The sequence below is a fragment of the Rhinolophus sinicus genome, chromosome 18 (assembly GCF_057876585.1).
Source record: "Rhinolophus sinicus isolate RSI-liver-muscle chromosome 18, RSI-T2T, whole genome shotgun sequence".
In the NCBI taxonomy this organism is placed as follows: domain Eukaryota; kingdom Metazoa; phylum Chordata; class Mammalia; order Chiroptera; family Rhinolophidae; genus Rhinolophus; species Rhinolophus sinicus.
The window spans coordinates 80,731,753-80,745,431 of NC_142518.1; the positions used below are offsets into that span (position 1 = coordinate 80,731,753).

Consider the following 13,679-nt stretch of genomic DNA (forward strand, 5'->3'; position numbering starts at 1 on the left):
TGATGATAAGAGAATCAATTTGTTGAGGACTTAATAAGTGCCAGGCATCATACTGTATGTTTTATATTCTATGTCTCATTTGATCCTCATGGCAGCCCCATGTTACAGGTACTGTATTATTCTTAGTTTATAGATGTGGAAAGTGAGGGACAAAGAAATTCAGTGATTAATCCCAGGTCCGACAGCTCCAAGTTTTCAGAGGTGGGATTTGAACCTAGGCAGGCTGATGCCTGACCCTATGCTCTTAACCAGCACACCATTGGTGCTCACTAGCTGAGGGAGTGAGACTCAAATCTTTATTATATCTCCTATATCAGAGTTGTCAGGTTCAGAAATGCGTGTGTGAGGGTGGTAATTCTGTGCAGGTTGTCATAAAATGGTTCTGTAGTTTTTGACTGCACTCCCTTCCCCTAACGTTCTCAAAATATTTAGGTGTTTTATCCATACCTGAACTTTAGCCCAACATTAAGTAAATATAATGTATGGAAATCTGGATTCATAAAATAAGACGTTATGGAATTAATATCTGTACAAAACAATTCACCACAGGATTCCTTTCAATGGTGAGTTATTCTAATGCCTGTAAATTATAATTTGCTATACATATCTTTTGTGGGAGCTCATATATTGAAAATAAAAATACAGTTGCCTATAAAAAGTGCATGCTTTAAATTTTCTTTCATAATTTGTTAAATACAGATTGGTTGATATGGTAGGCGCAGAATACTGTGTTTCCCTGAAAGTAAGACCTTGCTGGATCATCAGCTCAAATGCATCTTTTGGAGCAAAAATTAATATAAGACCTGGTCTTATTTTAATATAAGACCGGGTATAATATAATATAATATAATATAATATAATATAATATCATACCGGATCTTACATTAACTTTTGCTCCAAAAGACACATTAGAGCTGATGGTCTGGCTAGGAATTATTTTTGGGGAAACACAGGAATAACCTCTCCCCCAAAGATGTCCATGTCCTAATCCCTGGAATCTATAAATGTTCCCTTACATGACAAAGGGGAGTTAAAATTGCTAATCAGCGGATAGGGAGATTATCCAGGTGTGCCCAGTATAGTCACAAAGGTCCTTACAATGGAAGAGGGAGGCTGAAGAGAGTTAGGGAAAGAGAGGGGAGGACAGAAGCAGGGTCAAAGAGAGGTGCTATGTTGCTGGTGTTGACAGTGGAGGAAGAAGCCATGGGCTGAGAAATGTGGACAACCTCTGGAAGCTGAAAAAGGCCAGGAAATGGATTCTCCCCTAGAGCCACCAAAAGGGAACACAGCTGTGGGGACAGAGCCAGGAGTGCAGTTTCCAGGCTCTCGTCCTCACGCTAAAAGGTGCTGGCTCAGGTAGTAAATGGCCATCAACTGTGGTTGGATGGCCATCAGCTGTGGCTCCTTGGCCGTCAGCTGTAACCAGTGAGCCATTGGCCACTAATGTAACTGCTGTGGCTATGCTAGCAGCAAATGGGGGCTAGCAAGAAGATGGTGGCTGGCAAGCGCGGACTGCAGTTAGCACGGCAGAGTGCAGTTAGCAAGGGATTGGTTGGTTGGCAGAGAAGTAGATAGCAGGTTGCAGAACGTGTGGCTCCTGCTTCCTGTTTCTCCAGCCCAGCCACCAGTGAGACTATAGTGGTATGACTCCCCTATCTATGGCTCCGTGGATGTTCCTTTTTGGCCTCACCATGTCCTGCGTTCTTATGTGGGGAGCGGGACCAGAGACCCCGCATGACACCCTGCATGACAAATGGCGCAGCGAGCAGGGTATGGTGCTGGCCAAAGCTCTCCAAAGGGCAGTGGAGCAGTTTGTGCGTATGAACACTCAGTCTCAGGAAGACCAGGAGGAGCAGCTACTGGAGAGCTGGACCCCCGTGGAGGAGTGGAAAAACGTGGACGGTTATCTGACCAGCATAGGTCGAAGAAAGCGAAGGTTATTGCTGCTCTGTGAGCTGGGAAGTGCTTGCTGAGGCCCTCACCCCCAGGTTGGGGAGGACTTGGAGCCCTCGCCCTGCGGAGGGGGCACAGATTGTGAGGCTCACAGCCCTGGTGAACGACTGTGGACTATGGGGAGTGGGCTCCATCCCTAATTTAATGGACTGCTTGACTGTTTGCTTGGGAACGTATCACCATGTAGTGGAACTGGCAGATGTTTGCTTTTGTGTCTTGACCAGCCGCTGTCGAGAATATGTGAGAGGCCCTGGCTGTGCCCAGGAAGTTGGGCTGTGCCCAGAGAGAGTGGCAGTGCCCTGAGAACCCTGGCTGAGTCCAGGAAGTCTGGCTGTGCCCAGAGAGAGTGCCAGTGCCCTGAGAGCCCTGGCAGTGCCCGGGGAGACTGGTGGTACCCTGAGAAACCCTGTGTCGTGCAGGGAGGCCTGCGAGGTCTCTGCTCCCACTCCCCACACAAGAACGCAGGATATGGTGAGGCCAAAAAGGAACACCCACAGAGCCATAGGTAGGGGAGTCATACCACTATATTCTCACTGGCGGCATTATACTCTCACTGGAGGCTGGATTCACACTGTCCGCAAACCGCCATCCACACTTGCCAGCCCAGCCACCATCTTCTTGCTAGCCCCCATTCTTCTCTCCTCTCTCCTCTGCTAGCATAGCCACAGCAGTTACATTAGTGGCCAATGGCTCACTGGTTACAGCTGATGGCCAACTAGCCACAGCTGATGGCCATCCCATCATAGTTGATGGCCATTTACTACCTGAGCCAGCACCTGTCTATGTGAGGGCGAGAGCCTGGAAACTACTTTCTGGGGCTCTGCCCCCACACCCTGGCTGTGTCCAGAGAGCCTGGCTATGTCCGGGATATTGCATTCACCTCCAGGCTCCTCACACAGGGCCCCTTGCGGAAGACAACTTGTTGCGTAGATTGTGAGGCGAGACCATGTAGGGGTGGAGTGTGGGGGCAGAGCCAGGAGTGCAGTTCTCGGCCTCACACTAAAGGGTGCTGGCTCAGGTAGCAAATAGCCATCAACTGTGATTGGATGGCCATCAGCTGTGGCTAGTTGGCCGTCAGCTGTAACCAGTGAGCCATTGGCCACTAATATAACTGCTGTGGCTATATGCTAGCAGCAAATGGGGGCTAGCAAGAAGATGGTGGCTGGCAAGCGCAGATTGCAGTTAGCACGGCAGAGTGCAGTTAGTAAGGGGTTGGTTGGTTGACAGTGAAGCAGACGGCAGGTTGCGGATCGTGTGGCTCCTGCTTCCTGTGTCTCCAACCCAGCCACCAGCGAGACTATAGTGGTATGACTCCCCTATCTATGGCTCTGTGGGTGTTCCTTTTTGGCCTCACCATGTCCTGCGTTCTTATGTGGGGAGCTCTCATGTGGGGAGCGGGACTAGAGACCCCGCATGACACCCTGCATGACAACAGCTCTGCTTTCAATGTTGATTTTAGCCCAGTGAGACCCATATCAGATTTCTAACCAACAGAACTGTGAGGTAATATATTTGTGTTGTTTTCAGCCAGTTTGTGGTAATTTGTTACAATGGCAGTAGAAAACAAATTCAGTTAGTTAAAGGTTGATTGTTCAGCTTGTGTATTAGCTATCCCTGAGGTTGCAAACTCCATCACTTACAGGGGCCAGCCAGGAACTGTGCATGAAGTGGGTGGTGAGTCTGAAGCACCCTGGTGATCACGTGGCCTGGCTGAAGGGCACAACTGCTGCTTTTCTCCAGCTAATTGTTGCTCTGCTGCTGCTGAGCTAGACTCTTTGCTTTTCCTCTTTTTATCCCTAGCTGTTCATATTTTGGTGAGTTGATGTTTTTAGTGAGATATAATTCACATACCAGAAAAACTCTTATTGCTTTTTAAAACCTCTACCAAACAGTAGGCAACAGAAGGAAAGGAAGGCTAAACCAAATTGTTGATATGTGCTACACACCTCTTTAAAAAAGTGAATAGAGAATAATTTGAGATATGTAGGCTATAATGAGACTTGGGGATTATCTCTGGTTATGGGTTTCACTTATCCCAGCTATTCTCCATTATGGATTATGGGTCTCCATTGTGGATTTCTGGGAGCTGAATATATATCCTATATCTTCTGGTTTCACCTCCTAAGCCATAGCAGTAGTATTGTATTTCAGGATTTATTACAGCTAGAAGGAGCATAAGAGGAAAGTTCAGCCAGATTTCTTTAAGGTATCTGAGGGATTTTGCCAATATATTTTTTTCTTGTAAGAATTGCGTTTTATATATAGGTGATGTATTATAGAAATGTACACTTGAAACCTCTAATTTTACTAACCAATATCACCCCAATAAATTTACTAAGGACAATAGTTAAAACACAAATCTTGGGCTGGCCAGGTAGCTCAGGTGGTTGGAGCAACATGCTCCCAAAGTCAAGGTCACCCGTTCGATTCCCACATGGGCCAGTGAGCTGGGCCATCTACAGCTAAGATTGTGAACAATGGCTCTCCCTGGACCTGGGCTGCTGTGAGCAGCTGGAGGTCAGCGTGGGCTGCTGTGTGCTGCCAGGAGTGGCCGGTGGCCAGCGTGAGTGGCCAGGAGAGCTGTCGTGATCTGCTGTGAGCAGCCAACTGATGACCGGCAACCGACTGCCTCCGGGGGCGGGGGTGGGGGCTGCAAGGCTCATAATACCAGCGAGCGGTGTCCTACACAATTAGACTGAGAAACAGTGGCTTGAACTGGAGTTGGTTGGGGGAGGCAAAAGAAGGAGGGAGAAAGAAACACAATTCTTTTTTTTTTTAAATCTAGTTCAGCATTGTCTAACTTAGTTGAAACTTACAGTATTTACTGTACTCTTTCTGTATATAAATAGAGGGCATGTGAATGTGTGGAGCAGACAGGGAGAGGATTGGGTGTGGGTAGCAGTTTTATAGTCGCCTAGTTGGAATTTGGAGTGAGGGCCAAAGCAGAAGTCCAGGCCTATGAACTAAGGTGCATTGTGGGACTCTGGCTTGTACCCTTAGGTGTCCTATTACTGGGTGATGGGTCATATACCCTCCTCCGCCTTTGGCCAGGATTGGCTCAGGCCTAGGAGAAAGGCTAAACCTAAAGGTGGGGTGAGTGGCTGACCTACCTCTTGGAGAGTTGGGAAAGGGACAGGCAAAAGCACTGAGGCAAAGGGCTGACAGAGTTTATGAGACATTCTGAAAGGAACTATGTTGTCTTTGAAGTGAAGAATATTAATGAGTCTCACAAGCAAATGGGAAGATGATTCAGGTATGCCATTACCTGAGTCATTTTCCTGATACTGGTGGCAGTTTTACCCTTGCATCTGGAGTCCCCTGCCTGCTAAGACCTTCAGCCCACACTGGTGAGGCGCTTTGGTAGCCTTAGCAACGGGCACCGCAGTGCTAGCATTCACAGAGTTGAGAGCAGAGAACCTTTTCCATCAGAAAGTTCAAGCTTTGATAGCCCTGCAAAGTCACAGAAGACTAACCAGGAAGCTACAGCAGAAGGATTTGGATGTTCATCATGATTCATTGGCAAATAACAGCCTGCAGGAGCTATCTTCCGTCCTATTTTATCTCTGCTTCCTTGATATGCTATGGCTTGACATTGGCCTGTATATCTCTCTGGGGCTGACAGGGATTAAAGTAGTGCAGCTTGGTGCCTTTTAGAGTGAGGTGCATGTTTAAGGTTCTTTATTCATCTAAAAATTTCTGGATTTTTAAAATTATGTACAATCAGACCTTTGGCAAATTTGAAATGATGCACAACCAGTTTAAACTGTGTTTTATAAACAAGTCCAAGTTCTTTCCCTGGACATTTTGACTGTCAGAAATAAGGGAATGTAATAGCAAGGAAGGGGAAAACTAAAATTATGAGAGAAGGTAGGGAGAAAAGAATGAAGGAAAGAGGGTTAGAAGAGGTTCAGCAAAATCCAATAGATAAAAGGGAATCAGAAGACTCCTACTTTATAAGATCTTTTGAGAAAGCAGCCATGTGAACTGTAATGGGATGTGAATAATGTAGCCAAAGTAATTCATATATGGGCTGCTTTAGAAAGTGAAACCTCCCTAGCTAGCTGCCAGAAAGCTTTCAAGAAAAGTCAGTGATGATGGGCTCTAGGAAAAAGAGACTGGTGAAAGAACTAAGCTGAGTTCTTCATATTGGAAGATTATACAACCCAATAGTTAGGGAATAAATTTGCATTTTCCCCAGTATATACCTTCCCCCCAGCTCTAATCTGTTGTTAGGGTAGAGTGTTCACCACTTTCTGCAGTTGTCATTATTTCCCCAGAAGTGCTTGCCGAGCATCCCTGTTATTGGCTGAGAACTGAGGACAGTGGCTAATGATGTGTATCACTCCACAAGTCACAGTCTCAGTGCCTGAGCAGGTCCTTTCACTGAGGAGGATGCTGGTAGTATCATGTACCTCTTGCAGAAGCCCTGTTGGTTGTCTGGGCGCAGTGACCACTTCACCCAAAGCTTATAATTTGCTTTGTTCTTGGTGTTCATGTTAAAACAAGACAAGCTTTGTCATAGGTGATTAATTTCCTCAATTTGTACTTTCTAGTTAATGAGAACACACCCCATTGCCACTCTTCAATTCCTAGAAAATTTTTGGAGATAAATTTAAGATATCATTAGAAAGCAATGATCCCCTTTGACAGAAACTCCAGTCCTCACAGAAACCTATTCATTCACATTCTCTATTTCTCAAGTAGCTGCTAGAAACATCTCTTTTTTTCCAACTTCTTTCCATATCAGTGAAGGAATTTGATGTGGACTAGATAGCTTTGATACTGGACATGACCTTCCCCTATTATTTAGAACTGTTTTTCCTAAGGGATTTAGTGATACATGGAATAAGGAAGAATCTGCTCTCGAGGGTGGTTTTTCATTATTAAAAAAAAAAATCTGTTGCAGATTCTTGGCCAACCGTTGGGACACCCACCTTTATACATCTTCTTAGTTCAGTTTGGTCACGTTCCTCTAGCTCTCTTCTCCCCATTCTCAGCAATTCAACATTGAAGTATCCGGGTATGTTATCAGGTTGCAAGTTCAACTGTTTGATGTATGACTCACTTTTAGTGCCCTTTCTCTTTCTTTCCTTTCTTTCACTAAAGAGAGTCATTTGTTATATACGCAGAGGCTAAAAGTCCTCACTTACTCTTTGACTGTTAGGGGAGGGTTTTTTCCCCCCTCTTCTGCAGTGGGAGAATAACAAATCAAAAGAGGATTTTACCTAAAAAACACATGCTATTAAAATAATTGTTGGGAGGTCAAGGTCACTGTGTTGTTTGGAACTAAAAGAAGAGAAAATCTTTTATCTTTGATGTGTTACTGCATTGTATTCCCAAGTCTACCACACTGTCTCTCACAGCTAACAAATGGATTACACTCATTTTATGGGAAAGAGATTTCTCATGAATTTGTTTTTTTATGTTTTGTTTTCCCTTATTCATTGATGACTGTTTCAAACCATTTATTAGAGGCTTCTCATGTGCCAGATACTATCAGGAATCACTGAATTCATCACCAAATATATATTGAATGCTAGTACAAGGTGTTAGCATTGTGGAGATTAAAGAGAAGTGTAATAGTATGTAGAGCTTAAAACGTATTTGGGAAGATGAGACACAATAAAAATAATGAATTGTTTAAAGGTAGTACAGAGACCAAGTGTTATATGAGTTCAGATCACTGGGATCTGGGATCAGGGAAGGCTTCTTGAAGGAGGTGGGGCCTCAAAGGAAGGGACTCAGAAAGGAGATGAGTGTGGCAGGCAATATGTGTAGGACAGGTGTTAGGAGAAGTTGGGTAGTCGTGAGAGTTGGTCTGGAGCTTGGTATCTCCCTGTGCCTCAGTTTGTCCTCTATAACATGGAGATGATATTAGTAATTACCATACAAGGTCGTTAAGAGAATTAAATGATATAATATGAGGAAAGCACTTAGCCAGAGTGTAAAGGGGTAAGCATTCCACAGATGACAGTAATTATTATTTTATATTATTAGTAGAATTGTGGGAGTGCCTTGAATGCCAGATCAGGCATGTGAGCCTTACCATGTGGGTAATTGAGAGTCACTGAAAATTTGAGCAGGGTCTTGATATGCTGAAAATAAAGCTGATAAAACAATTTGTCTGTAATGAGAAGGATGGATCATAGACCCTCCTACTAGACTTTGCCTCTAGCTAAATAGTTTAAAAATCTCCAGTGCCCAGATATGGTTGGTAGAATTATTTACGAAAAGCTTAACCAGTTTTTGTAAACCAGTTTCCCAGAGGGTAGACCTATGTGATATATTAAAACTTGGTGGTCTGTAAAATGATATGGTGGAGAGAGGTGAGTGATATATTAGATTGCCAACCTACTGGTAGAGGTTCATCAGCAGGATGAAGTTTCTGACATTCATCTATAATAAACCGCAACTCAGTTTTCTGGTAAGTTGTGGGGTTTTCTTCTCTATTGTTTCTTTCATCTTTGCTCAGAACATCTCTGAGACAAGTGTGTCTCTTGTTCTCCAGCTTTCTCCCTTTCCTTGCTGCCTCTTCGTTCTGTTCTGTCTGAGACATTAGTCAAATAAGTTTCCCTGGCCCCATTTCTACATTGCTCTTGGCCTACCTACTTTGCCTGTCTACTTTGCTGAAAGCCTTTACAGCATCCTTTCTCAGGGCTCCTGATTCATTAATTTTGAGCCGAACATAATTAACTTCTAGGTAACACACATAGGGAAACACTCTTGAGATTTGTTGTATAAAATAATAAAAGGCTTTCTAATTTGAGGATACTAAGTGCTTAAACTTCTTGCCTTCCATCTTTGATTCATCTGAGTGACAGAAGACCTTTGTTTCTGCTCCAGAAAGGGTCATGTGGTAAATGTTCAAAAAGTAGTCATCCAGACAGCTCAGGGCCTTCAGAATGATCTCTGGCTTCCTCTCTGTTTAATTCTCCTGGTGGTCTGAGTGGGCCCCTCATCAGGATTCATGCTTCTCATTGAGTAAGGTGGGGAATTTTCAGCTGGGTTCACCATCTAGGAAAAATAATAAAGGAGAAAAGAAGGAGGAGGAGGAAGAATATGGGCATTACAATTAAACACCATTCTATTGGATGAAACTGCTAGAGAATCTACACTGGAGAATGGATTATTCATTCATTCATCATTTATTTTGCAAACGTTTGATTCCAGCCTGTCATATGTTATAGATACTGGTCTAAAAGAGACAGACAGCAAATAGATAAATTAATAAAATTTATTTGGATGGTGATCATTCTAGAAAAAATAAAATAGGGTGCTACGATGAGGGTAGGTCGTCCTAGAAGGCCGCTCAGAGGCGGTAAGATTCAAGCAAAGACCTGAAAGAAGAGAGTGAAGAATATGGATAGGTGGGGAAGAGGATTCCAGGCTGAGGGAATAGAAGATGTAAAGGCCTGAAGGAGCTTGCTTGGGGTGTTTGAGGAATACCTGGTAAGCCAGTGTAGCTGAAGCAGCGTAATTCAAGTCCAAGAGCTAGTTCGAGGCCAGATCATGTACATCATCCTAGGCTATGGTGAGGATTTGGGGTCTTATTTTAACTTTGATGGGAGGACATTTGAGGGTGTGGGCAAGATGCTCTGTGTCTCTGTCACATGATTCTGATTCCAGTTCCACCATTGACTTGCCTGTGTGAACTTGAGTGAGCTCTTGGTCTCTCAGTTTGCTGTTAGGTAAAATGTGGATTATGGTCCTGATTCCCAAGCGACATTAAAAGAATTAGTAATTGGTTACAAAGGCCTTGAGGCCTTCAGATGTAAGGTATGATATAGAGTAGTTACCACTGTTCTATATAGTCATTATTTTGAAATGGAAAAAACAATGTAGGTCTGTACCCAAAGTAACAACATCCCTTAAAAAATGTCAAGGAAGTCATGTTTCTGATTTTCATTTTGGTTCCATATGAGAGTTTTAGGTTACTCCTTTCTTTGAAAGGCACCTTAAAAGGTCCCCAGAAGTTGAAACCTAACATACATCATGAGAAGAGATCTTAGAGACCTCTTTTTGGGGCAGAGTCTGATTTCTATAGAAATGACTTAAGAGGGAAAAACAACAACAGTTTCCTTACTGTACAAACTGTGTGCTTCTAGCCTGTAGGAAATCTCTTGGGGAGGGTAGCCTCCAGTCTAGGAAAGCTGCTGTGTTCTTCATTCAGTTTCACTAAAATTATTTGTAGATCATGTGATCTACAAATAGATCACCTGGTCTGGTCCCATCATTTTACGACTGAGGAAACTGAGAGAAGCAGAGTCTTGAGGAAAATTTCACTACTGGTGAGCAGGAGTGCTAGAAGAGAGTTAAGATCATATGACTTTCAGGCATCTCCTCTCTCCCAAGATTCATGAGCTACCTACCTCAGTGTCACATTTAGACATAATTACAATGTTATAGGAAATGATTTACTGTAATTTCAGATCCCTTTCCATCGCTTTTGTAATGATGTGCTTGGCTAATATTGGAAGTGGCAGCTACCACAAATATCTTTGCTTGGTGAGGCAGCTGTACATGAAAAAAATTTCCCAGACTATAATTTGTCTGTGTGCCACAAATGTTTGCTCTGTATTTTCCCCTCCTCTGCTCCTCTCTTTGTTGCAGGCTATGGACTGTGCAAGTGGATTTTACAGACTGTACCACTGAATCTATAGACTTTAAGTTTTAGATTTGATCATAGTTCAGATTCTAATCTGTTTGTAATTTTTTCATATTAATTTTTGCCTGGAAAACATATTTTAATTTTTTGATACATAATTATTGTAATAACTTTTTAAAAAGTGGTGTTTTGTTCATTTTTAATTAGGTTCAGTATGTAACTTTAGGTCTTCTGTTTGCATCATTTTAATAACATGTGAACCATTGTCATGAAAATAAGCAAACATATACATACACGTATGTATGTTTACACACACACACACACACACACACACTCACTCACACTCACTCACCATTATGGTTAACATTTCTTTGTGCATGAATTTAGATTTCTTCAATTTATAGCTCCAATAAACTTGAACGTAGGTAAGTCAAATACGAGACTATGTGACTCTTCCTCCCTCTCTCCCTTCCTCCCTCTTTTTTTCCCTCCCTCCCTCCCTTTGTATCCTAATGCAGTAATATTTACATGATTGCCAATGAAAAACAAAGTGATATTTTCTGCTTGAACTTCTTTCTATTGATACCACATAGCCCATATGGTCACTCCCTGAAAAAGAAGCTGTAGCATTTACCAGTCTAACCTGTTAGGGTGTTCCTCACATTGGTATATTTTTGTCATTAATTGCAAAATCAATGATATTTAAACAAGTCAAAAATAACTGCAAGCATATTATTTCTTTCTACTGGTTTTTCTAAAAAGAAATGCCTCTTAACAGGTGTCTATATTTTGTTTACTCATGCTGTAGAGAAATAAATTGTTGATATTTCAGGTACTTTGCCAGGTATGAAGTAGTTTTTAAGAATGATCTTGCTAAATGGTAATCTTTCCATAATTAAAGTTTTTAAAATAGTCAGACATCATACTGGATCATTGTATGTGTGATTGAAAATGACAAGCTTAAATCTTAAAGTGAATGTCTGAGAGTAAGACAAGATGCATTGGAATGCATTTATTTCCTCAATAATCACCAACAGTCTACTTCCTAGTCTATCTTCCCATTCCCTGAAATGATTTTATATACAGCATCCTGGAGAATTTTACTATAACAAATGCTTGGCTTGACACAGCTTGCAGTTGGCAGCTTATTGAAAGAAGCATCATTTCATTAGAGAGCTGTGAGTCTTCTTTTCTCACCTTCTTTATCAGGTCCAAGATTCTTTTTAGGGAAGACCGGAGGGGCAGCATGAATGAATCAGGCTATCTTCCTCTTTTTCCCCATTCCTGTGAGTTGTGCTGTGAGTTGTAGTAACAGGCTCCTCCTTAACTGTTGTGAATCCCTAATTTCAAATGAGTGGCAGAATCCCATTGGGCCTATTGTCTCAAATCTCAGCATTCAGGGCACTCAACAATAACTGGTAGATACCTAATGACTCAGTGTTTCCCTGTGAGTGTGTTATAAGCTGGGCTTTCAGAAGTGGGGACACTGGAACAGCATAGGTGAGTGCAGTAAGATGTGCGGGTGAGATGTAAATATATGATAGAGGTGTGTGTGTGTGTGTGTGTGTGTTTATGTTTATACGTGGATTTGTGATGATGTGATGGAAATTATAGGAATTGAGTCATGGTTTGCAATTAAATCGGAAAAGATGCTATAGTGAAATGGATAGTTGGATTCAAATACAAAAATATTTTATAAAGTTTAAAGTGTTAAAACTTCTTCTCTAGATATTTGACTAATTGAGAGTGAATCACTTGACTTCAAATTTTCCACTAAAAAAATGAAGATAATTATAATTCCTAATGAATTTCAGAGTTGTCTGAAGATTGTCCGGGTATAATGCCTGTGGCTAGGTTTTCAAGGTTTTTAGTTCAAAGAAGCTCTTCAAATGAAATGTATATGTAACAAAGGTGTCATTCATTGCTGGTTTTTCACCCTATAGGTATTCAAGAGACGGTATTTTTACTTAACTCAACTTCCTGATGGTTCATATATTCTCAATTCCTATAAAGATGAGAAAAATTCGAAAGAATCTAAAGGTTGCATCTACTTGGACGCCTGCATTGACGTTGTTCAGGTAGGGCTATAGAGGTAATCTTTCTTTCTTGAGGAGGGTTATTGATCAACTCTTCAGAACCTCAGCCCTTTTCTCTCTTGGTTAACAGCATCTTATCCACCAAAATATTCATACTAGACACCTCAGAATCCTATGTAGTTGCCCCACTCTTGCTCTGTGCCAGTATTCAAGTGTTTACCCAGTCCTTTGGAGTCTGACTCCCAAAGCCCTCTTAAATCTCTTACCATTTTTCCATTCTCGCAGCCCTTCCTCTGGTTTTCCCTTTTCTCCTCTCTGGCCTAGAGTCTTGCCTTCCTGCTTTATGATTTCTCTTGCCCCACTCCATCTTCCTAAGACATAGATGGGGTCCTTCACTTGTCTATTCAAAACCATTTGGCTCTTGATTTACGACTTGCAGAGTGAGATCTGAAGCTCTTATCATGGCATAGTAGGCCCACAGTGATTGGGCCTTACCCAGCTTTCTAACCTCATCCCGCCTGCATCTCCTTACACATTCTGCGCTCTAGTCATACATACCAGGTTAAGCCCTCCACAGAGTTTCACACGTATGTGCCTTTCTTACGTTTGTTTCTCTGCTTGACATATACGTTCACCTTCTGTTCCTGTATAAACCTTATCTTTTAAGACTTGGTTCTAATAGCACTTCTACCATGAAATGTTTTCTATTTTCTTCCTCAGCCTTATGCCCTTAATTTCACTAAGTGAAAATAAGCTCCCTCTCCCTTGTGTGACTGCTTTGCATTTTCTTCTATCATACTCTAATTTGTGAATCATACTCTAATTTGTGGGTAATTCTGCACATTCATTTTTGGATTACGTATGTCTATGTCCTCTATAATAATGAGCAGTGTTCTGCACACAGTAGTGGCTTAACATATATTTGTTGATTTGAATTACTGAGGGGACATGGACAAACATGGGGTGGGAAACAGGGCAGAGAGATGATCTACTAAATAGGATGTTGATTGACCAAGGGATAGGAGCCATAACTACAGAGCCAGTGTGCCATGGTCGACAAGAGGGAGCACTGGGGTTTCAACACC

General features: G+C 42.3%; 1 protein-coding gene across 2 annotated transcripts in view; it reads left to right on the forward strand.

Moving 5' to 3' along the window:
• DOCK11 (dedicator of cytokinesis 11) overlaps positions 1-13,679 on the forward strand; it is a 212,592-nt gene that overhangs the window by 49,127 nt on the left and 149,786 nt on the right. For both annotated transcript variants that reach the window (XM_019717035.3, XM_074323192.2), the window contains exon 7: positions 12,502-12,636. In XM_019717035.3, coding sequence (XP_019572594.2) covers positions 12,502-12,636 — 135 coding nt within the window. The remainder of the gene's footprint in view (positions 1-12,501; positions 12,637-13,679) is intronic.